The 23,729-nt window shown below is 49.0% G+C and overlaps 1 protein-coding gene across 3 annotated transcripts; it reads left to right on the top strand.

Annotated features, from left to right (window-relative positions):
• Window positions 1–1,240: 1,240 nt before the first annotated feature.
• On the top strand, window positions 1,241–23,428 carry GCH1 (GTP cyclohydrolase 1). Of its 3 annotated transcripts, none has more exons than XM_014270729.3 (6): window positions 1,241–1,659; window positions 13,502–13,611; window positions 15,779–15,834; window positions 19,070–19,101; window positions 19,996–20,080; window positions 21,174–23,428. In XM_014270729.3, the coding sequence occupies exons 1-6, from the start codon at window positions 1,353–1,355 to the stop codon at window positions 21,298–21,300; spliced, it is 717 nt and encodes a 238-aa protein (XP_014126204.2). In that variant the 5' UTR covers window positions 1,241–1,352; the 3' UTR covers window positions 21,301–23,428. The 3 variants fall into 3 exon arrangements, with proteins under 3 accessions (XP_014126204.2, XP_074400149.1, XP_074400148.1); XM_074544048.1 differs by lacking the exon at window positions 1,241–1,659 and adding an exon at window positions 11,161–11,540 and having other exon boundaries at window positions 13,502–13,545; XM_074544047.1 differs by lacking the exon at window positions 1,241–1,659 and adding an exon at window positions 11,188–11,540.
• Window positions 23,429–23,729: the final 301 nt, after the last annotated feature.

Raw genomic sequence — 23,729 nt, forward strand, 5'->3', positions numbered from 1 at the left:
GGGAATGAGAGGGGACCCCCTAGAGCAGCTTGGGGCTGAATCCCAGCTCCCCCTCAGCCCTGAATCCCCCCATAACCCCAACCCACACCTCAGCCTGCAGAACCCCAATACCCCCAGCCTGGGGGATCTCCCTGTACCCTCCTCTCATGCCTCAGTGATTCCCACTGTACCCCCAGCCTGGGGGGTCCCCCTGTACCCCATCACACATCTCAGCCTCGGGGCTCCCCCACATCCTCAGCCCCAGCGATGCCTCCATGACCCCAGCACACCTCAGTCCGTGGGATTCCCTCCTGGAACCTCTGGACCAGGTTTGAGCCCAGTGGTCCCTCTGGATGCTCCCATAGCCCCAGCCCAGGGCATTCCCCGCTGCTTGCACGCCTCATCCTGGAGGATCCCATATCTTGGAGATCTCTTGGGATACTCCCATAGCCCAGAGATCCTCCCGCACCCTCAGCCCGCCCATCCCAGCTCTCAGTTTGGGGGGACCCTCTGTGATCCAGGAGCATCCCCGTATCCCCAGCACACCCCTCAGCCCAGGGATCCCCTGTGATCCAGCAGCCCCCCGTACTCCCAAAAACCCCTCAGCCCCGAGGTGCCCCCGGATCCCCCCGCACTCCCAGCCCCGGGGATCCCCTCGAAACCTCAGTACCCCCGGCCCACGCCTCAGCCCAGGGACCCCCAGCACCCCCAGCCCAGCTCTCAGCTCAGGGATATCCCCTTTGATCCAGGAGCACCCCCGCACCCTCAGCGCACCCCTCAGCCGAGGAATCCCCCCCATACCCTCAGCCCCGAGATCCCCTCGGATCCCCCCGCACTCCCAGCCCGGGGATGCCCCCCGGACCCCTCGTACCTACCCCCGGGTATCCCCAGCCCCGGGTATCCCCTCGGTACCCCCGGCCCACGCCTCAGCCCAGGGACCCCCCCGCACCCCCAGACCGGCTCTCAGCCCCGGAGGATCCCTCGGATCCCCCCAGCCCCGGGTGCCGCCTCGACCCCCGGCGCTCACCCCAACCCGGGGTCCCCCGTACCCCCGGGTATCCCCAGCCCCAGGGATCCCCTCGATCCCCCCAACCCCGGGTGCCGCCTCCACCCCCGGCGCTCACCCCAACCCGGGGTCCCCTCGGGTCTCCGCTATCCCCACCCAGTCCCCATCCGGGGGATCCCCCTGTACCGTACCCGTATCCCGGGCGCCCCCTCCCCTCACGGCAGCGGCAGCGGCGGCACCGGCAGCGGCCAATGGGGGCGGCGCGGGCGGGATAAAAGCGGCGGCGTTGTGGCCAGGACGGGCAGGGCCGGCCCGGGGGCTGCACGGCTCGGGCACGGCTCGGCCCCGCTCGGGCACGGCGCTGCCCATGGAGGCGGCGCGGGGCTGGAACGGGTGCGCACGGCGGGAGCCGCCGCCCTCCGCGGCCGCGGAGAAACCGCGCGGGGCCCCGGGCACCGGCACCGGGAGCGGCGGCAGCGGGGAAGGGTGGCGGGGAGAGCGGCCCCGCAGCGAGGAGGACAACGAGCTGAGCCTGCCCGGCCTGGCCGCCGCGTACACCTCCATCCTGCGGGCGCTGGGCGAGGACCCGCAGCGGCAGGGGCTGCTCAAGACGCCCTGGAGGGCGGCCACGGCCATGCAGTTCTTCACCAAGGGCTACCAGGAGACCATCGCGGGTAGGGAGCGCTCCCGGGGCCGCGGGGATGGAGCTGGGATTGATCAATTGATGAGAACTGATCGTTGTCCTGTCACCGCCTCACCCAGCTCGTTATCACCTGTGCGCCTCGCTGTCGTCTCCCTCCCCAAATATCTCGGGTGTTTTTTTATTAAACTCTGTGCAGGTAAAGTTTCCATTCTGTCGTAAGCCTCTCGTTTGGGCGAGCACAGCAAGCGCTTTTGCTTTCTCTCTTCTGATGGAAACTTTTCCAGCCCCGGCGTAGGAACTCGTGGGTTCCCTCCTTCCTCCTCCCCGGCTGTGCTCGGACAGGGTGGGAACCCAATCCAATCCAGGTTTATTCCCATTAGCAGACAGAAGGGGTTTGAGTTTTCTCAGGAAAAGTCCCGTTCTGCCGATGCTTTAATCAAGTGAGGTTGTTCAAAGGTAGGAATGAAACTTAAGGAAGCGAGGTGAGGAGAAAGGAAGAGGAAGGGCGATCCCGTCCCTATCTCGGGGTCCCAGCAGCAAGTGCAGGTGTGCAGAGGAACCCCAGGTTCGCATCCTTGCTCCAGCTGGGTGAAGGTGTGAGGAAAGAAACTATCGGGGATATGTTCTCATCAACAACTCATGACTCCAATGCAGGGTAAATACTGCTTGAAAATGCATCTTTTTACATCGCTTTTCCTCTTCTCAGCCTGTTGGACTGTACCCAGTACAAACAGCAAAAAAGAGCCTGGAGAGCATGGGAATTCCCCTTTCTGCTCCTTCTTACAGTAAAGGCGAGTTCCTGTCAGTGAGGGATGCAGAGAGCCAGCAAGGATCCCTGAGTATGGCTGAGGAAGGGCTGCTCCTGCCCTGCTCTGGAATCAGCACTGGGGTGCTGAGCCTGCCCCAGGCTCCATCAGGATGCTTTGCCCAAAGCAAAGGCTGCACTGTGCTATTGATGGCATCAGGGAGCTCCTGCTGCCACATCAGAGCCCTTTTCTAAGGGCACCAGGCTTCAGCTTAAAGGCTGGGGTTTGTCTTTAGTTTCTTTTTTATTTCTCTGCTGTTGGCTCTTTCGAAATCAGATTTCTACAACTTCCAGCATTCACTTACTCACAGCCAAGAGCTTAAACTCCTGTGCCACTTTTGTGTCCCAGGAACAGCATTTCTGCCCTGGAGGTTGCTCTGCCTTTCAGATCAAGCCAGGTTTTTGGTTCATAGCTGGGAGCAGCTCTGGGCTCCTTGTTCCCCTCTTAGTCCTGCTGCACGGTGTGTTTGAGGTGAGGTTTCATCTTTTATTTACTGGGATTGACTTTCCTGCTGTAAAACACAGAAGGTCTCTCAGCCATCCTGCCAAGCTCTAGCACAGGGAATGTTTCCAGTGATAACTTGAGCACGAATTTCTGTACTGAACCTGGATGAGGTTGCTACCCTTCTGAAGTTCTCTCTTAGGTTGCTGCTGGTTTTGTGTGCTCATGTTACCTGAAGTAATTTTAAAAACATTTTTCTGCTCCAAGCTGGGTTCTCTGGGTCTTCTAATCTCTTACATTCATTTAATTAAGCAGAGTAGTTCTGATACTCCCCTCCTCTGATTATCCATAGGGGAGAGCTGTTTTATATCCAAGGACAGAAAATGTCACTGCTTGTGCTTTGCTCCTGGGCTGCTTTTTTCTTTTTAGGAAATAATGTCAGGCTGGAACACAAACATTCCTTCCTGTGTCAGGTGGAGAATGCTTTTACTTTCCAGCCATTCACCCCTTCTTGCAGGATGCTCAGCTTCCACTTTTCCCAGCCAGACAGAAGAAGAGTTGCAGCTGATGGACAAACCCTCAGCAGATAGCAAAGCAAGTGGTGGATGAAGAGTTTGTTAGGAGAATCAATATGAATAAATTCTTCTTCTTACAGAGTTTTAAATACCTGATGAGCCCTAGAGCCAACGACTACAGAACATTTGGGCACAAGAGTAGCTTTGGGACTGCTGCTGTCCCTGCTGCAGCATCCTGTGCTGTTCCCTCGGTTATACTAATCCAGCTCTCTGCCTGGCCAGGCTGGCAACTGGACCAGCAAGTGAAAAAGAAAATAAACCAAAACCAGCCCAAACCCTCCCTAAAATCCTGACAAGAAGCAGCCCTGACCTCTTGTTTTCCCAGGCTTTTATTTTGCAGCTTATTCAGCTCCTCCTGTGGAGCTGTCTGGGTTAAAGCAGGGATTTGCAGGGTGTGTTTTGAGGAGTGTTTCCATTTTATCCCTGCAACAGGCAGAAGATGAGGGGCTCTTACAATAGCTGCAAGTTCCATCCTCCCAGGAAAGGTTCCTCAGGTAAAAGCTCAGTGGTGGTGGTTGTACAACCACATGGCCAAAGTGTGTGTGTGTGTGTGTGTTGCAACAGGTCCCTGCTGAGCTCACAGGGCTGGAGGTGCTGCCAGAATGTGCAGCCAGCAGGGAGTGACACAGGTGACCCAGGGCAGTGAATGGCAGAGCAGGGACAGGCTTTAATGTCAGCCCTGTGACCTTGTCTGCTGCAGCATCTGCCCTGGGGAGGGGGAAGCAATTAGTGTCTGATGGAGTTTTCATTTTCCATAAAGGAACACAAAGGAAGATGTGATATATACACCCAAATTATAGAATTGTTTAGGTTGGAGAAGCCCTCTGAGATCATCGAGTCCAACCATTCCCCAGCACTGCCAAGGCCACCACTGTCCCCTGTCCCCAAGTGCCACATCCACAGAGCTTTTAAATCCCTCCAGAGATGGGAACTCCACCACTGCCCTGAGCAGCTGTGCCAATGCCTAATCACACTTTCAGTGAAGAAATTTTCCTCAATATCCAATCCAAACCTCCCTGGTACAGCTTGAGGCCATTTCCCCTTGTCCTGTCCCTGTTCCATGGGAGCAGAGCCCCATCCCCATGGCTGTCCCCTCCTGGCAGGAGCTGTGCAGAGCCACAAGGGCCTCCTGAGCCTCCTTTGCTCCAGGCTGAGCCCCTTCCCAGCTCCCTCAGGGATTCTCCAGACCCTTCCCCAGCTCAGTTCTCTCCTGAGTGTAAAGTTGCTGTGCCCTGCCAGGTCTGTGTTGGGTGTGCTTGTCTTTCACCTCCCTCCCTGTGTTATTGCAAGGGGATGGTCTTTAGGGATCCCTTCCAGCCCAAACCATTCCATGAGCTTTTTGGCTTCTGTGTGTCTGAGAACATAATAATAATAATAATAACAACTTGGAGCATGGTTAAACGTGCTGTCATTTGATCTCCTGTGCTGGGTGTTGTCACTTGGCTTCCATGACACCTGCTTGTATTTGTATGTTTGTATTTCCCAGAGCTTAGCTTTGTAGTATTGTAGGGAGGATAACACCTGAATTCTGGCTCTCCATTCAGATTTGTGAGCAGCTGAGAAGCTGATTCTGTTTCCAGCTTCTACTCTGTGTATTTCCTGCCTTGTTTTGAGCAGTGCAGAGTGGCTGTTCTGCCTTACCCTCCATTCATCTCTGCTATCTGTGCTCTGCAGCTGCTCAGGGCTGTGTGTCAGAGCCATTAGCAGAGTTTACTTGTTAAATATCTGTATCTGGCTCTTTCTGTTAATTCCAGATTGTCATTTATTAATCCTGGCTTTACCAAAGGCCTCAACCTCTTTCATTGACAGGATGTATTCAAATGTGCTGTTCCCACTCTGTTGTACCAGTCATCACACTTGGCAAGAATGCCCCTAGTGATTTCAAATAAAACCCACCTGGGGACCAGATTAAAAACCCTGACAGCTCAGTGCTGACACTCCAGCACTGGTGTAGACTGGCAGCTGCTGCAACAGAAACCTCTCAGTGTGTTGGTAAGGAGGGCAGAGCAGGAAAGTCACCAGAAAAGTGACTCCCAATTCCATGCAGTGCTTCTGTGCCAGCATCCAAGAGCATCTGTTCTTTTCCAGGGTCAGAGCTATCAGCTTCCTATTTCTGGGTGTAAATTCTGGATGTAAATTGTGTTTCAGAACAGCCCCCTTGGCTGGTGAGGGCTAACAGCAGGGCTGTGAGAGCCAGGTGCATTTAGCATTTTGAGAGCTGGTTCAGGCAGTTCTGCCACACCAAGGTCCAACCTTGTCCCTCCTTTTACTAAAGGCTTCATGGCATGCTCAGAGGTGCTGCCTGAGGGTCTGACAATAAATACGGCAAAGCACAAGTGTCTGCAAAGGCAGCAAATGAGTGTAAAATGAGAATGAGAATAAATGGATATACAAGGCTGCAGACAGCACTAACTCAACTGAAACTGAAGGTTTCAGACCCAAGCAACTGGTAAGTTACAGAAACAGTGTCAGTGATCCTGCCTTTGAAAGGTGAATCACAAATGAGTTGGTTTGGATTGTGTAATCCTGCAGGAAACATTAGGCACAGGCCTGGACGAGCTGTATCTGCAGGAGGAAGTTAAGTTAAGTTGTTCTCATCAGCCACAAACACTCAGAGCAAAACTTGTTCACCAGTCTGGGCTTGGTGATTGTGGGAGCTGCTGCCAGGGGACTCTCCCAGCCTTTATTCATGTGAGCAGCTCTCAGGCATGCTGGCAGGTTCACCCATCCTTTCAGTGTGTTCAACAGAGAAATGAAAATCGGAAATACTGGGAGGGAATGACTTTGCTTCCTGGACCTCTGGGGTTTGAAAGGCTGCAAGGCAAGTGACTCTGCTGGGCACATTTTATTTCAAAGCAATAAACTAGTTAGGTCATTTCCTCTCTCATCAGTTTGTATGCTTTTCCTACACTGTGGGGTGAAAAAATTCAACCTTAATAATCTTTTCTTCTACTGGATTTGGTATTTTTATAGAGAACAACAATGGTGTAAGCTCCTAAATTTTTCCAGCCGGCTTGGTTTGCTGTGCTGAGGTGCTAAGCATTGCTGTGTCAAAACACACAGTGCCTTGAGCAAACAAGGCTGTTTGATCAGCAGCCCTGCCCTTTGCTGGAGCTGGGGAGCTGCTGTGCTTTCCTGGAACTGAGGAGCTGCTGGCTCATCCATGAGCACATGGATGTGTTTCATGGAATTGTGGAGCTGCTGGCTCATCCATGAGCACATGGCATGTGTTTCATGAAACTGAGGAGCTGCTGGAGCACATGGCACATGTTTCATGGAATTGTGGAGCTGCTGGCTCATCCATAAGCACATGGCATGTGTTTCATGGAATTGTGGAGCTGCTGGCTCATCCATGAGCACATGGCATGAGTTTCATGGAACTGAGGAGCTGCTGGCTCATCCATGAGCACATGGATGGGATCTGTTAACAGCTGAAACCTCAGCCCTGCTCTGCTCCAGCCAGGGCAAACCAGAGGTTGGGAAATTCAGGGTTGTTCAGAGAGAGGTTTCTTGGCATTTCTTCAACCTCTGCCCCCACAGAAGGGATGCCTACCATGCTGGAACACACACTAATTTCAGTGAAACTTCTGGGAACTGGGATTTTCCTGGATCATCTCCCCTCCTGTCAATGCTCAAGTAACACTAAGCTTGGTTGGGTTTTGTTAGGAATTTATTAAATTTTGTGACCTCTTGGATCTGAGCTGTTGCAGGCTTCTGATCTTTCATGTTGCTCTTCTAAAGAGTTTTGTCTTTGATTTTTCCTTTGTTTCAGAAAGAAGTGTGGGTAAGCACCTTCTGTCACATGGGACATTGAAATGGTTATTGAAAAATCCTGATACATTTTAATGAGCATCTCCATAATGCTGCTTTCCCTCACATTAATAAACCTCCTGTCAGAGGACAACTTCTAGAACCTAATCTTGGCTTCATCTGTCTGCAGGAGCTGGTCTGTTATGAATAGACTCCAGTCTCCCTACAACATGGAGGGTATCTCACAGGAAAATAAACAAATCTGTACAAATCACAGCCAGAATTAGCTGAACAGCAATAATGCTGCTCCTTTATCTTTGCTTCTGTGAAATGTCCCTTGAACCACATGTCTGGTTCATCTCCCTCCTGGTAACTGAGGGATTTGCTTCTGAAGCAAATGTTCCTGTCTGAAGCTGGGTGTCTGTTTCTAGAGCTTTGGTGGTGAAATCTGAAATAGTAGCCAGAAACTTGTAAATTCTTTTGTTTCTAAGGTTTCTCCTGGTTTTGCTAGAAGGTGTGTTATCACAAGTGTTCATTTCTCAGCATCTTTTGAACCCTATTGCCTATTTAAAGTCATGTGGCATCTCAGGCTGTGCCTCTTTCTAGAGCTCTTCAAGACTTCTTGAAGCAAATGACATACCCAGAGCCTCCTTTCCTTAGCAACCTGAAGTCATTTACTTTCTGCAGCAGTACAAGCCCTTTACATTAATGTTTTCATAGCCTGGGTCTCTGAATGCATCACAAATTCCTGGTGCCTTTTTCATACTCAAAGGCTGCAATAATTTTCTTGTTGCTTGTCTGGAATCTTTTCCCTAACTACAGTTACCTGTAATGTCATCACATGAATAATGAAAAACAAAGCCAGGTTTAACTTTACATTTTACTGCTCACCCAGCAGTAGCTGAGAGGTTTTTCCAGCAGTTCCCTCCCAGATTTCATCCTGACCATGCTGGTTTCCCTGCCACACATCCAGCTGTTAACTGGTGTCTCCTGCTGCAGTCACATCTGTCCTCAGCTGGGCAGGAACTCTGGGAAAGACAATCAGAAACATCTGCAGCATTCCCCAGGTGCTTCTGCCTTAAAGACCTTAACCTTGGCTGGCTCCTGGCACTGCTCTTCTGGAGCAATGACCAAACCATGACCTGCTCCTGGCCCATCTGAGCTCCCTGCCACTGCTTTGGGGGTAACTCTGTGTTCTGGAGGTGCCTGAGCTCAGACACTGCTTTAGCTGTCACAAACATCTTTTATGGAAAATCCTTTCCTTAGGATTTTTCCTCCTGAGAAGCTGAGAAGCCTCAGGAACAAAATGTAAACATTGATTATCTGCTGCTGTGGAATGCAACAGGTGCATCTGTGATTGGTCTCATGTGGTTGTTTCTAATTAATGGCCAATCACAGCCCAGCTGGCTCAGAGTCTCTGTCTGAGACACAAAACTTTGTTATTCATTCTTTCTTTTCTATTCTTAGCCCAGCCTTCTGATGAAATCCTTTCTTCTATTATTTTAGTATGGCTTTAATGTAATGTATATCATAAAATAATAAATCAAGCCTTCTGAAACATGGAGTCAGATCCTCGTCTCTCCCCTCTTCCTCAGACCCCTGTGAACACCATCACACAGTTTGTTTGGGGGGTGTGAGCTGTCCCATAGGATGTGATCCTGCCTTGGCCCATTCCTGCCCTGCCTGTGGCACTGTCACTGAGGAGAGCGAGGGACAGAGGGGACAGCCAGGACCTGTGAATTGGGGTCAGGAGAGCCTTGTCCTTCTGTCCGTGCCAGAATGGAGGGATGAGCTCCTGAGGCTGCCTTGGCCCTGCTGGCGCTGAGCAGCCTGCGCTTCAATCGCAGCTGCGAGGCAGCTGAGCACCCCAGGGAAGTGCTTAAAGCCCTGGTGGGAGCAGCCTGCATCACTGCACTCCAGCACAGCGAAAAAGGCAGCTCTGGATGCTGTGAGCTGCTGCAGCGCTGCCATCCCTCCTCCCCTTCCCCTCCCCAGCCCGTGCTGGGTGGGCTCTGCCTTCTCTCATTGCCAGAGGTGCTTTTGCTTTGCTGTGTCACATTAAAGCCATGCAAATAGTTTCTATAGCAACAGGTGTCTTTGCCGAGCTCTGACGCAGAATCCTGAAAGGTCTTTCTCATTCTGTCTTCACCCGGTTCTGATTTTTCATTTTATCAACTCTTTTTTTGAAGATAAAGGGCAAATTAATTCTGCCCTGTTTCAGGAGTTAACTTGCAGCACAGGTGGCTGTTTAGTTTCAACAGCCCACTGAAGTTTTTGCACGAAGAACTGAACTTTCGGCTGAAGGAAAATTCAGCTGGAATCATTTAGAGAGCACAAACTCTCTGTACAAACCATGAAGTCAAACTAGTGAAGCATGGTCTGGTAGGTAGAGTGTAAGAATGGGAAAAGGGGCAAAAACTTGTCCCCAGCTTTGCTTCTGCCTTGTTTAGTCTGAGGCTGTTTCCCCTCCTGTTCTTTTCAGCTCTGTTAAATTTTCCAGAACATGTGCTGCAGCACACAGGCTGAGCTTTAATGAGCTGTTTGATGCTATTGCAAATGGGAAAAAATAGAAAAAAAAAATCAAAAAACCCTTAAAAAAACCCTGACAAATTTAGATAAGATGGTGTTGCCTCCCTGCACAAGGTGTTTGAGTCTGTGCCAGGGAAGTGTCTCCTGTGTGATCACTGCCAACAGCTGCTGCAGTGGGACACAGGGAGAAGCAGCTGAGGAAAGATGCTCTGCTCACTCTGCTTTTGTCAGCTCAGGGCTTGGGCTGCAAAGGGGAAGGTGTAGGGATAGGCAGGCTTCAAGCTGGGCTGATTTTCAGGAACAGAGACTTTTGTGAAGTAGAGACTGGAGCAGAATAGGGATAGGTGACCACTCAAGACCATGGCCATTTACGCAGATGGTGGCCTTCAGCCTCACACTTGGTTTTACCTTTGTGCCCTTGCATCACCTGGCACTTGTGGAGGAGTTTTTGATTTTTGGAGGGCCTAACACTGAGCTGGTTTCTTCCTTTGTGGGCCTTTCTTCTCAGGGAGTAGCTGGTGCTGACAAAACCAGCACATCTCACTGCAGGCACAGTGCACGTGTTGTCTGTCACCTGGCTGCTACTTGCTGATAATATTAAATAAACAAAAGGTGCAAAAATGGCAAAACCACTATAAATAAGAAGAGTGAAGCACTTCACAGCTCTGTGGCTGCAATTCTTGATGTGCAGATGTGTTTTCTTACCTCTGAAACTCCCCTGGTTGTGCTGGGGCACTGCCCATGCTGCTGAGGTTGGGTTGTGGCATTGGAGGGGATGTGCAAGAAGGATGGATGCTCTTTTTGCTTCTGTTTGATTGTTCTGGCCCTGAGAGGGATGCAGGGTGCCTTTTGTTCCTGGAGTTGCCTGTGTGGTACTTCTGAGGTCACTAAAACTTCTCTTTTCTCCCCTGAGCTGTGCCCATGATACAACACAGCTGGGAGAGAAAGTTTGTGAGGACCTGCTTATATATATTTTATATGTTATTTAGTATATATCCATCCACATGCACGTGGATATGAGGCTTCAGGAGTGAAGTACCTTCTGTTGTAGCTCTGCTCTGTGTCACACACCAGGACTCTTAATGAGAATTTGGCCATTTCTGGCTGTTCTGAACAATCTGCTTTGCTCGTGCGCTGACGTAAATCCATATCTGACATCAGGCTCTGATATGCTCCTGGTGAGGCTGGTGTGACCTGAGCTGGGGGTCTAATAACAGCAGCAGTCACTCTGGAGATGCTTCGTGGATCTGCTTGGATTTTGTTTTAATAACTCTGGCCACAGCAGCAGGTTTTGTGCAGCCACTGTTTGCTTTTCAGCTGTGGAAATGGCACGGCTGCAGAGTGCTGCAGGAGGGAGCTCAGCACCCAGAGTGCTGCTCTGCCTCCCCTTCCCTCTCCTGTGAGCCTGTTCAGCCCTCTCTTTTGGGTTCTCCCTTTGCCTGGCTGAATTCAGAATTATACATGTGCCTGATGCTGCCCATGCAATCAAAACCCTCTCCAGCAGTGCTTGGTTTAAACCCAGAAATTCAAAGATCAGAATTATGTGCTTTCACAGAGCCGTTCCCTGGCCTTTTTCATGCCCCTATTCCCGCCCTCTGACCTGATCCAAACCCTCCTGGGATTCATCCTGGCTGCCTTGGTGGCCAGCCCTGCTCAGGAAGGATCCCGTGTCGCAGGCGGAGCGCGTTTCCAGGGTTACCTGTGCAGGGCTGATAGCAGGCAGGAAATTAAAATGCTCCATGAAGATGATCCCTTATCGGCAGCAGATGGTGGCCATCAGCTGGATGAGTGTGTCAGGGGAAGGCACCAAGGCAAGCAGAGCAGACATCACTGTTGGTTTTGTGTCACCGCCACCGTTGGGTTTGTGTCACCACCATTGGGTTTGTGTCACCACCACCACGGAGTTTGTGTCACCACCATCACTAGGTTTGTGTCACCGTCACCATTGAGTTTATGTCACCACCACTGGGTTTGTGTCACCACCATCACTAGGTTTGTGTCACCACCATCACTGGGTTTGTGTCACCGCCACCATTGGGTTTGTGTCACCACCACCATTGGGTTTGTGTCACCACCACCACTGGGTTTGTGTCACCATCACCATTGGGTTTGTGTCACCACCACCACTGGGTTTGTGTCACCGTCATCACTGGGTTTGTGTCACCACCACCATTGGGTTTGTGTCACCACCACCATTGGGTTTGTGTCACCACCACCACTGGGTTTGTGTCACCATCACCATTGGGTTTGTGTCACCACCACCACGGAGTTTGTGTCACCACCATCGGGTTTGTGTCACCGCCACCATTGGGTTTGTGTCACCACCATCACTGGGTTTGTGTCACCACCACTGGGTTTGTGTCACCGCCACCATTGGGTTTGTGTCACCGTCATCACTGGGTTTGTGTCACCACCACCATTGGGTTGGTGTCACCATCACCATTGGGTTTGTGTCACCACCACCATTGGGTTTGTGTCACCATCACCATTCGGTTTGTGTCACCACTACCATAGGGTTTGTGTCACCATCACCATTGGGTTTGTGTCACCACCACCATTGGGTTTGTGTCACCGTCATCACTGGGTTTGTGTCACCATCACCATTGGGTTTGTGTCACCATCATCACTGGGTTTGTGTCACCAGCACCATTGGGTTTGTGTCACCGTCATCACTGGGTTTGTGTCACCACCACCATCACTGGGTTTGTGTCACCAGCCCTGCAGGTGCTCGCTGGTGCTTGCAGGGCAGTCCCTGAGTGCCCTGCTCTGCCTATGGTGTGTGGGACTCTGCTTTCCTGGAAGGAGCTCCAAGGAGCCAGTGTGGCTCCCAGCTGAATTTGTTTGCAGAGTTCCTTGTCCCTGTTATCAGCTCACCTGTGCAGGTGGTTGTCTCCTGCAAGTTTCTCCTTCATACATAACTTTTCTTTCTTGTTCTTCAAAAGACCTGGGTTCTTGACTTGGGACTATTGTACTTTTAAGATCTCTGAGCATGGTTCAGGTGCCTGCAATCTCTCTGGAGACTGATGTGCCAGGATTGTTTGGGGATTTGTCAAGGGACTGCTGAAAGTGGAAAATCAGCTGAGGATCCATTCTGAGATTAGCCAGGTGTCATGCTATGTGCTCCTTTTCTTACTGAGCTGTCTCTTCTCCCTTCTGTCTCTGTGGGGGTTTCTGCACCTCCCTCTTCTGCCGACTCTGAGGTGCAGAATTAGACTGGAGTGTGGATGTGTCTGCCCATTTCAGATCAGGACAGCAAATATCTCACCAGATGTGTCTCTGACTTCTGTGTGTACCTGAACAGCTGCAGGATGAAATTTGCCTGCAAAGCCTTCTTGGAGACAGCAATGCTGCTGTTAAATGTTTGCAGGAACCACTGTGGTGGATTTTTAGGTTTTCCCTGGCCCTGGGCTGGCTTTGCTTGCTGGAAGCACAGATGGAAGCCCACAATGTCAGCTGTTAATTGCTCTAAAGATGTCAGTAATTCTGCAGAGACCAGACCTGTTCTAACCCATGCTCAAGCTATTAATTCAATAGAACACTCCAGGCTGACTTCTGGTGCACCACGTAGGCAGGGTGACACCGGGGCAAATACGTGATTGTACCCAAACCAAAACGTGCTTGTGATGTTGCTCCTCACTTCCCTCCCACAACTTAACCCTAAAACCTACAACCCTGAGAGAGCTCTGCCCTCACTACAAGCTTTCTCAGGCCCTGGCTGGAAGAGCCTGCTATGATTTTTGGGTTTATTTTTAATGCAGATGTTTGATTTCAGATGTCCTGAACGACGCCATCTTCGACGAAGACCATGATGAGATGGTAATTGTGAAGGACATAGACATGTTCTCATTGTGTGAGCATCACCTCGTTCCATTTGTTGGAAAGGTAACTCTCCCTCACAGAACAAATGTGGGAATGCACAGTAAAAGACCTTAAGGACATGTAAAAGACTTGGCAGCTGTAGCTACAAAGCTTTTTAAGGCTGTAAGTACTCGCTGCTTACGGCTACAGTCCTAGAAGTTTAATCTTCAGAATACAAACAAGGAAGGTCTCCTTAATGTGAGGTTTTATTTGAATTTAAGCTCCTGAAATATAATGCTCAACCTTTGCTAGTCTAAGTAATCTAATGGTTTCTGACATTTCATATCAAAGCTCTTCTCCATGAAGCAGCAGCAAGCCTTGAGGGCAGACATCTCGATATTAAACCAGCTCACCCTGCACACTGGCTCTGTCATGGATTTAGCTCCTGGCTCAGAGCTATCCAGAGCACATCCATCTTTCTGAAACCCCCTGTGAGTGGAACACACTCATTAGCAGCCCTGCCTTAATTATGAGAGCCAAGTCAGGGAGAGGGTGGCCAAAACTGGCTGTGCTTGATTGGGGAGTCCTGTGAAAGGGGCTGGTGCTTCACAGGGTGCTGGAATTGTATTCCCAACAACTTCAGAAAATAAAATTTCTCCAGTTAACCACTGTAGAGGTGATGAGGAGTTCTGAGTGGGAGCTGCACATCTCAGCCTCTTCAGTCCCCTATGAGCACAGAGGATGGAGCTCAGCCTGAGCCATCTGTTGCCACGAGGTGCTCACAGGTCCAAGAGCAGCACGTGCTTGTGCTGTCTGTAAAATTCAATCAGTGCCACATATGTTCCAAGCAAATTGTCTCCCCATAATAAAATACATGAACAGAAACCAGCTGTTTATTTAGCTGAGTCAATTCAGGTTTGTCTGCTGTCTTTTCTTGCTGTTGGTGTTTTATACTGGAGGACAGGATAACCCCTTTTTCTGTGCAAGCTTTCTGTTGTGCTTGTTACTCTTGGTTGTGTGCACTGTGTATATTCTCCCTGTTATTCCTGTGGCAATGTGTGCATTTCTTTTTACATCCAGCTGTTTACCCTGTGTGATTTGGAGAAATCTCCTCACAAACACCAGCTCATCCTTAAAAATGACTTGGTATGGCTCTGAATATTCAGAGTAACCATTGCCCTGCTGGGTGCACCAAACAGGCTGCAAACACTGACCTGCAGGTCTTGCACTTGCAGTTCCGCCTCACAGGAAATCAAGAAATCTGCAAAAATATGGGGAACAGGATTCAAGGCTTATTTCTAAGCGGTGTCTCTCACTTTGTCTGAAATGGTTCATGTGTCTTTTCAGGTGTCAGTGGGTTGATTGCCTGACAGGAGGGGTAGGAATGAGCAAGTTAGCCAGGTGATCAGGTGTACTGTGGTACCTGCACTGCAGGTGCAGCAGCACAGGATTCTGAGATGGGGCCTCCAGGCAAAGCCAGAATCCCCCACTGACACTGCCCTGCTCCAGCTTGGCTCATTTTCCAAGTCTCTGGTACAGTGGCACAGGACTGGTTTACAATCTGTTATAACTCTAAACCCACTGGGATTCAGTGAATTCCTAAAAACAAGGAGCTAGATGTCCTTCCCTCCATATCTGAGCACTTTCCTGCTAAACTTCTTCCAATTTAGTTCAAGTACATGTTCAGCAAATCCACATTTGAGCAGAATGGAAGCTGAGTTAATCACCAGTGATCTCTGATACTAAAACAAGAGAAATAATCAAATCAGGAAGTGCAGCCTGATTTTTGGTGGCAAAGCACTTCTTGCCACCAGAACTTTCACTGCAAGTAAAGCGCAGTCCCTCTTCCTTCCTCTCCCTAAATCCATTTAAGGCCTTGGAAGAAAAGCATGTTTATTTTGGACAAATAGTGCTGTGCTGAGTAACAGACTGCCTTTGTACCCAGATGCAGCAGTGTTCTGGAGCATTCCTGACACTTGGAGCATGAGCCTTGGCTCCTGGAGGGCTGTGACTTCTCTGCCCCTCAGAAAAGCTCCCCTGTTCCTCACCAGGACCTCGTGAGATGCTCCCAGCCTCAGCTCCACAGTTCCCCAGGCTTGCCTGGTGCCACGTTCCTCCCGCTTGCTGAGACCTCTGGGCTGTGCCAGAGTCAGTCCTGGGGCAAATGCACATCCCGTTGTACGTGCATGAGTTCCACCTGCCCTTGGGAGGGTGCTTTTGCTGCTCTTAATGGCTCTTCTCCCCTGCCCAGGTGCACATTGGTTATCTCCCCAACAAACAAGTGCTCGGCCTCAGCAAGCTCGCTAGGTAAGTGTTCCAATGAAAGTGATGCTAATTTGTAAAAAGGATTCCAGGCTGTGCTAGCTGTGTTAATCTTGTTAATCTCCTCTCCTTCTAAAGCTCAGCCCGCTTTGTGTCCTGGATTTGGATTTAGACCAATCCTCAGCGTTGGTTTTGGGATTCTTTTTTTTGGGGTTTTTTTGTTTGTTGGTATTTTATTTTATTTTATTTTTTATTTTATTTTATTTTTATTTTATAATTTATTTTGTATTTTATTTTGTATTTTATATTTTATTTTATTTTATATTTTATTTTATATTTTATATTTTATTTTATTTTATATTTATTTTATATTTTATTATATTTATTTTATTTTATTATATATTTTATATTTTATTTTATTTGTGTGGAGAGGACAGATATGTCTTCTCACCAGTGGCTGCAGCAGGGCCCTGATGCTTTTGTAGGTTCCCCCAGAGTCTGCAGGGAGCTCTGAGGTAAAGAACAAGAGAATTTTGTTCTGTTCTAAGGCAAGCCACAAAAAACCAGTGAGAATTTCCAGCTCTTTACCACTTGGGTGTAAATTGGCTACTAAGAACAAAAATCCATAAATGAACACATTTCATGGATATAAATTCAATCTAAAGCTTTCATCTCTTAGCTGACTCTTCAGAAAAATGTGACATTTCTTTCTTTCACTGCAAACTTGCTGAGAGTGCTGTGGGGTAGATTTTATAGATAAAGTTCAGCCTAAGAAACAAAGCAATTGTGATATACTTGAGAAATCCATTTATTATGTAAAATAGCTTTATTTCCTCAGCAAGTGCCCTTGGATCAGTTGTTGCACTGAGTCTTGTTATTAAGTGACACTTTCTCCTGCTGGTGAGGAAGAGGATGGTAGATCCCTTCAATAAGCAGATTATTTGGGATCAGAGTGGAGAAACAAATGTAAAAATTTGGCTGCAGCTCAGAAACACCACATAGGTTCTGCTTTCCCTGATGGGTCTGTTAATCCTGCTGTAGTTGCAGCAACACTAATGAGAAATTAGCCCTGCAAATCTGCCTGCCTGCTGGGTTTCCTTAGCAGGTAAGAAACGTGTAGGATATGGCAGCAAAATGTCCTAAAGGGATCCAGATCTGTTCTGGGCTCTGCTTGCACAGCAGAGTTGGGTTTGGAAGGGGAAGGGTCCTTGGAGGTCACATCTCACATCTCAGCTGTGTAAATTCATATTGCAGGGAGGCATCTCCCTACCCACAGCAGGGCTTTCAGGAGTGGGCTTTGCTCTGGTTAAAAGGCTGAAAAGATGGGTTTTTTTGTTGTTGTTTTGGGGTTTTTTTTGTTTTTGTTTTGTGGGGTTTTTTTTGGTTTTTTTTTTTTTTTTTTGGGTGTTTTTTTTGGGGTTTTTTTTTTTTTTGGGTTTTTTTTTTTTGGTTTTTTTTTTTTTTTTTTTTTTTTTTTTTTTTGTTTTGTTTTTTTGGTTTTATTGGCTGTAGGAGCTGCTGGAGTTGCAGGCTGGGGTTCTGAGCTGTCAGACCTGCAGCTGCTGGGTAAAATCCTCATCTCCTGTTGGCTGCTCATATTTGGGGATGTGTGTGGCATCCCATGGCTTGTGTTGAGTTCTGGGTGGGTCTTTAGGTGGGGCAGGGCTGGGGGGGTTTGGTTTTTGGAGTTGAATCCATTCCTCCTGAAGAGACTGTCCTGAGCACAGGGTTTCATTTCTGCAGGGCTCCGATGCAGCATCAAGGATCACATTTGAAATGTGCATCCACTGCTTTGTGCTTGCTCTGGTCTCTGTTTCTCTCTTGACTGCAGCTGGAAAAGGAGCTCAAAATGCTTTTCATGGAGTTTTTTTTTTAAATGCAAGTGGGACTATGGTGCTGGAAAGATAAAAATTTCCTCCTGTTTATCCTCAGAATGGAAACCTGCATCAAAATATGTGCAAGGCTTCCTGCACTGTGCCCAAAGCTCAAATCTTGCCTCTGTCTAAAGTGAGGGTGAGACTCCTATATTCTGCAATAATTAAGAGATTAGGTTCTTGTATAACAAAATGTTCTCACTTTTGAGTGCTCACCATGAAGAGGTTTGGGGGTCAAACTGCCTGCCTTTGGTGCCCTGCATAATGCAGCCAGTGTTCAAGCAAAGATTTGTGAGGCTGTTGGTGCTCTAGGCCTAATCTTTCATAATAGGATTAGTTTTATGTGGTGAGTTTCTGTAGTTGTGGATGACCTGCATTCAGTAAACAAACATCTTTCCCTGGGTTTTAAGCTCAGGCTTGAAAATGCTCTTTCAAATAACTGTTTTTACATAAACACCTTGTTAGGACTTCTTCTGTGCAATATCTGAGCATGTTTCCTATCCATATGGTTAATCTAAATATTGTGTTGCTTTGTTTGATGCTGTAGCACAACCATTTCATTGCTGGAGGGCAGTTTGTGCATTTAATTCTCTCTCAAAAGCAGCAGGAGAGTCTCATTGTCAGGGATGATTCTTGTAAGTGATGCTTGGGGCTGCCAGCCAGTGTCTGGCTTTTGTCTGGTGTGCCCAGACAGGTATCAAAGCTTTACAGCAACTCCTTTTTGTGGCCCCTTGAAGTGTAATTAAGCATTTGAGCTTGGCATGAACAGCCCCTGCAGTTACAGAGCAATTATATGGATTTTTTAAAATGTGTGGATTCTGGAGCTGTCATTGAGTGTCACTTCCACTGCCACCAATGGCTTAAATTTGGAGTTGTATTGAGGTGATCCCTACTGAAATGTGAAGGATGGGGTGAGATATGAGTGGGTGGAGAGATTCTTTTTAAATAAGACCAATTCGGTCTCATTGTTCTCAGCTAAATTTGTGGTCAAATGCAAGAATCCAAAACATTTCTTGCTCAATTCTGGGCATCCATTATCTGAGCTGACCTTAAGGCAGCATTTGGTCTAGTCTGAAACACAGGGAAATGTTCAGAAATTAGGGAGATTTTGGACATGAATTCCCCCATAGCTGTGTGATGCAGGTGGGTGGGGATACAAGGAATTCCAAACCAGCAGAAGGAGGCCAGAGGAGTGACTGGTTTGCCCTGAAATAATCCCTGGTGCTGCAGGTGGGGGGAACCTGTCACTGCACACAGGGATGTGCCAAGGGCAGGCTGAGATGTTCCTCACAGCCATGGATTCACACAGGGGTCTCTTTAAACAGCACCAAATTAATTAAATGTGAAGATCAGTCAGTGGCCAGCTGGGAATAACTGTAATATTGTCTTTTTCCTTTCTCCTTTAGGATCGTGGAAATATACAGTAGAAGATTACAAGGTAAACACGAAATTTAGTGTTTGGTGTGTGCTCTCCTCTCCTAGTCAGTGCAGGGGGCTGGTAACTGGAAATGTGGAGTTTAAGAGGGGAGAAAAATGTTTCTTGAAGAGGTTATGTTGCTGTTCTTAGCCCCTGCATTCCCAGTGAAGGTAACTTCTGCCTAGGGAACTAAATGGAGCCTGGAACTGATTCCAGGGATGAATGTGCTCCAGGTAGAGCTGCCAGGAATAGCTAAACCAGTTGGATGCTGCTGGGGATGAGCTCTCCTGCAGAGATTTGGAGAGATGCCTTCAGGAATCCTTGGAGCAAGGAGCAGGAGCTGCCTCCTGCCCCTGAGAAGGAGAGGAAGCTGCAGGGCCCAAACCTTGGGCTGGGCTGATCCTGCTGCCTTTGTCCCGTGGTTAAATTTGGCCTGGTCTTGGCAAGAGAAGTCTCAGTGACTACCAGGCTGGTGAATAGAGGGTGCTGGAGCTTCAGGAAGTGAAGCTTTGCAGGACAAAGCTCATTTTTGATCTCAGCTTCCTTTCCCTAAGAAGAGAAATTGGGCGTGTGGAATAAACGGTGCAGCAGGAACCTTGGGAGCAAACACATTAAAAATTGAAACAGAGCAGAGAGGCAGGAAAATCCTCTTGCAAAATAGGAAATGGAGGAGCTGGTAGAACAAATTGTGGTTGGAGAGATGGAATGCAAAGTGGCTCCAAAGATAAACAAGAAAATAAGAGGTCTGTTGCAGGATACAAATGGAAAAGAGGATGGACGGGGCTGGGAGCACCCTGGTCTGGTGGGAGGTGTCCTTGCCCATGGTGGGGGCTTTGGAATGGGAATGAGATGGGCCTGAATGTCCCTTCCAACCCAGACCATTCTGGGAGCCTGAATTCCCCGTTGTTCCCCCAGTCCAGGAGCGCCTTACCAAACAAATCGCCATCGCCATCACAGAGGCCTTGCAGCCCGCCGGGGTCGGCGTCGTCGTGGAGGCCACGTGAGTGAAACCAGAGCTCCAGGGGGGATCCAGGGGGGGATCCAGAGCTCCAGGGGGGGATCCCAAAGCTCCAGGGGGGGGCAAGGAATTTCAGAGGTGGGATCCCAGTTCTGTGTGATCCCAGGAGTTCCAGGGGTGAGATCCAGGTGTTCCACGGGTGAGATCCCAGGTGTTCCAGTGGTGGGATCCCAGCTCTGTGTGATCCCAGAATTTCCACAGGTGGGATCTCAGATCTGTGTGATCCCAGAGTTCCAAGGGTAGGATCCTGGCTCTGTGTGATCCCAGAGCTCCAGGGGGGGATTCCAGGAGCTCCAGGGTGGGATCCAGGAATTTCAGGGGTGGGATCCCAGTTCTGTGCGATCCTAGGTGTTCCAGGGGTGGGATCCAGGTGTTCCAGTGGTGTGATCCCAGCTCTGTGTGATCCCAGGTGTCCCATGGGTGTGATCCCAGCTCTGTGTGATCCCAGAGTTCCAAGGGTGTGATCCCAGCTCTGTGTGATCCCATGTGTTCCAGGGTGGGACCCAGGAGTTCCATGGGTGGGATCCTGGTCCGTGGGATCCCTGTGCTGCAGGGCTGGTGCATGGTGGCTCTGTGCTGTGCTTGGTTGTCAGGCAGAGGGATTAGTAATTACAATAATAATAACAACAACACTATTAATAATAACTTATTACTACTAGTAATAAAAAATGAGCAATCCTGATGTGCTGGAGCCCATATTTAGAGTGCCTGATCCTGTGTGGAGATGTGGCAGTGAGGAGCTGCCCCACTGCACCAGGTCCATGCCCTGTGCTCCTGCTGCCTCCTGGAGCAGTCAGAGCCTGGGAGCAGCAGCAGGCAAGTCCTGTGAGCAGAGTGCCCCTTGGGAATGTGGGATTTCCTGGGATCAGAGGGAAGGCAGAGCTCAGTGGCTGAGGATGTGACCCCTCCACAGCTGAGGAGCTGCAGGTGCCATTTCTGCTTGTGGAAGGTTTTGTGACCTTCCCAGAACTGAATGTCGCCGTGTAAGAACCATCTCTCCCTGTGGGATTCCCTTCCCCAGCAGTGTTCCTGATGCCCTGACTTTCTCTAGGCATGATTTTCTGCTCTCTCCTAGGCACATGTGCATGGTGATGCGCGGGGTGCAGAAAATGAACAGTAAAACTGTGACCAGCACCATGCTGGGCGTGTTCCGGGAGGACCCCAAGACCCGGGAGGAATTCCTGACCCTCATCAGGAGCTGAAACTGTGTCACCCTCTGGATTGTCCTGTCCTGTGTCGCTGTCTGTCCTTGTCCCCACGTCCCAGCTCCAAACCCAATGGTTGTGAATTGTTGTCATGGTCCTTGTGCAGTGGGAGGCTCCTGGTGGCACCTGGGGAAGGTGGGATGGGGAAGGCTCCTCCTGGCTTTCCACTGATGCCACAGGGTTACCAGCCACAAACAGGAGTTTGGAAATGTTCTTCCATCCTTGATGCAGAATATCCAGCGGTCAGGAGAGAAGTGGGGCTCAGGAGTGAAATGGATATGTTGTGTTTATGAGAATAAATGTGGAGCAGCACAGGAAACACCTGAAAGGATGTGGATCTTTGTAGGATTGGGATTGTCCTGAATTATTGGTCTGAATTATGTTTTATTGCAAGTCCTGCAGTGGCTGTTTCAGTAGCTGGATATGTGTGTTATACCTCTGAATTGTTACCTCTGGTGTGTTTTATATTCTTGCTAGTATTAACCTTCCTTTTCTGTGTATTTTTTTGTTTGTTTGTTTGAGAAATGTGTAGACTCCATTTTTCCTCTCAACAGGCAGGGAATTAACTTCTGAAGTATTTGGGGCACAGCCCTGTCTCAGTACAAAGGGGTTTGTGCACCTTTTTCTCTGTGCCTCAGAAGCTCTGACCACTTGAACTGTCAGTCTCTTACTGCTTTTAAGGAAACTTTAACAGAGGAGAGGAAAAAAACCCTGCAGAGTCTCTCTGCAGAGTACTGAGGTATCCAAAGAAGTTTTTAATATTTATATCTTGAGCTTTGCTTCTTGGATTTTCACGGGTTAGACTGAGAAGCTAAAATCAGTCTGATAATGTGAAAATGAAGATTTGCAAGCATTCCAAGGTTTCCATTTCCAATGCTGGACCAAAGGTGAGCATGAAATCCTGAGCACAGCACAGTCACCTCCCCTCCCTGCCCACAGGTTGGGTTATTCCAGGGCAGAGCAACCTGGAGTGACAGCAGCTCTCATTTCATAAGAGCAGCTGACAAAAGCATTTCCAGGGCCACCAGGATGAATCAAACCACATTTTCCCCCACCCCTGTGTATGTGGCAACCTCTGTAAGTGGCAGAATTGGTACAAAAAGTTTCAGTCCAGCTGGACTTGGCTGAACTTCTGCTTTGTTGCCGTTTTAATGGGTGTTTTGTAACTCTTAATTGGGAAAAGATGAGGAGCAAATGAGAACCACCCTGCTCACAGTGAGCTTGCAAAACAGATGTGAGCCAGGGGTGTGGGTGCCCACAGGTTCCCAGGGCTCTCTCTGCTTTGTGGACATCAATCCAAGCTGTCCCTGAAGCTCAGGGCAGTTCCTGCTCTGCCCAGCTCCATCTCACCAAAATTCCTCCCTCTAGCTCCAGTTCCAAACAGAATGAAAATCATGTCTGGTGAGATTGGGCCTAAAGAGCTTTTTCAAGGAGAGCAAGCTCATGTGTTTAATTACACTAATTTCACTTTGAGGACCTGAACAGCATTATTGAAGAATCTTTTGGAGCATCCTCTGCCCTGGGTTTGTAGGATTGGGTGCTGTGATAGTGTTTGTCTCTGATGTGAACAAGCTGTGCTGCACATTGCTAAGCCACACCAACTCCATGGCATTTCAGTTTTCAGTTCAGTTTGTTATAAATTTCCAGCTGAAAAGCCTTAAACCTTTCTTGCCTGATGTTGGCAGTGAACCTCTCCTTTTAGCTTGACTGGAAGGAGATTTTGGGGACCAAAGGGCACACACCAGTACACTTATTTCTCTTTCCTTAATTCAGTTTGGGAATTAAATCTCTGTAAAACACTGTGTTGGTCTTGAGGCACCAAAAAAGTTGTGTTTTAACCACTTATCTCTATTCAGGATAAAGTTCATGTTGCACCACCACTGTTCTTTATTTCCACGTGACCTGTAGTCCTTAAAACACACCTCTCTCTACTCGTGGCCTTGGATTTTGTTCCCTTTTTTTGCTGTTGTCGATCTCAGTGAGTTTTTTGGGATGTCAGCATTGTTCAGACACAGGAGCTTTAACTACACCCCGTGTGTAAATATGTAAAGGATGTACAGCCCCTGTTGTGCTGCTCTCCAGTGCATTGTCTCTGAAACATTAAAGCAAAATGTTCTCCTTTGGACTGGGAGCATCCTTGAGGTGATGGTTCTGCACAGGGGAAGGGAGGCAGAGCTCCCTGCCCTCATTTGGGGATGGTTTTCACTCATGGATGAGGTGCTGGGTTGGGTGGTGCTGTTTTCCACAGGGGAGTCCCCAGCTGGTGAATGGGAAGCAAAAAAACCTCCAGGATTTGTTGTCACCTTCTTCTCTTATACTGCTGCTTGGAGCCAGGGGAATCCAGAGCAGAAACACTGGAGCAGGGGTGGTGAGGGGCAGGGGCTGCTCCTGGCATTGAGCTTGGGGGTTTCACCCTCTTCTTGTAC

The sequence above is a fragment of the Zonotrichia albicollis genome, chromosome 6, assembly GCF_047830755.1.
Source record: "Zonotrichia albicollis isolate bZonAlb1 chromosome 6, bZonAlb1.hap1, whole genome shotgun sequence".
In the NCBI taxonomy this organism is placed as follows: domain Eukaryota; kingdom Metazoa; phylum Chordata; class Aves; order Passeriformes; family Passerellidae; genus Zonotrichia; species Zonotrichia albicollis.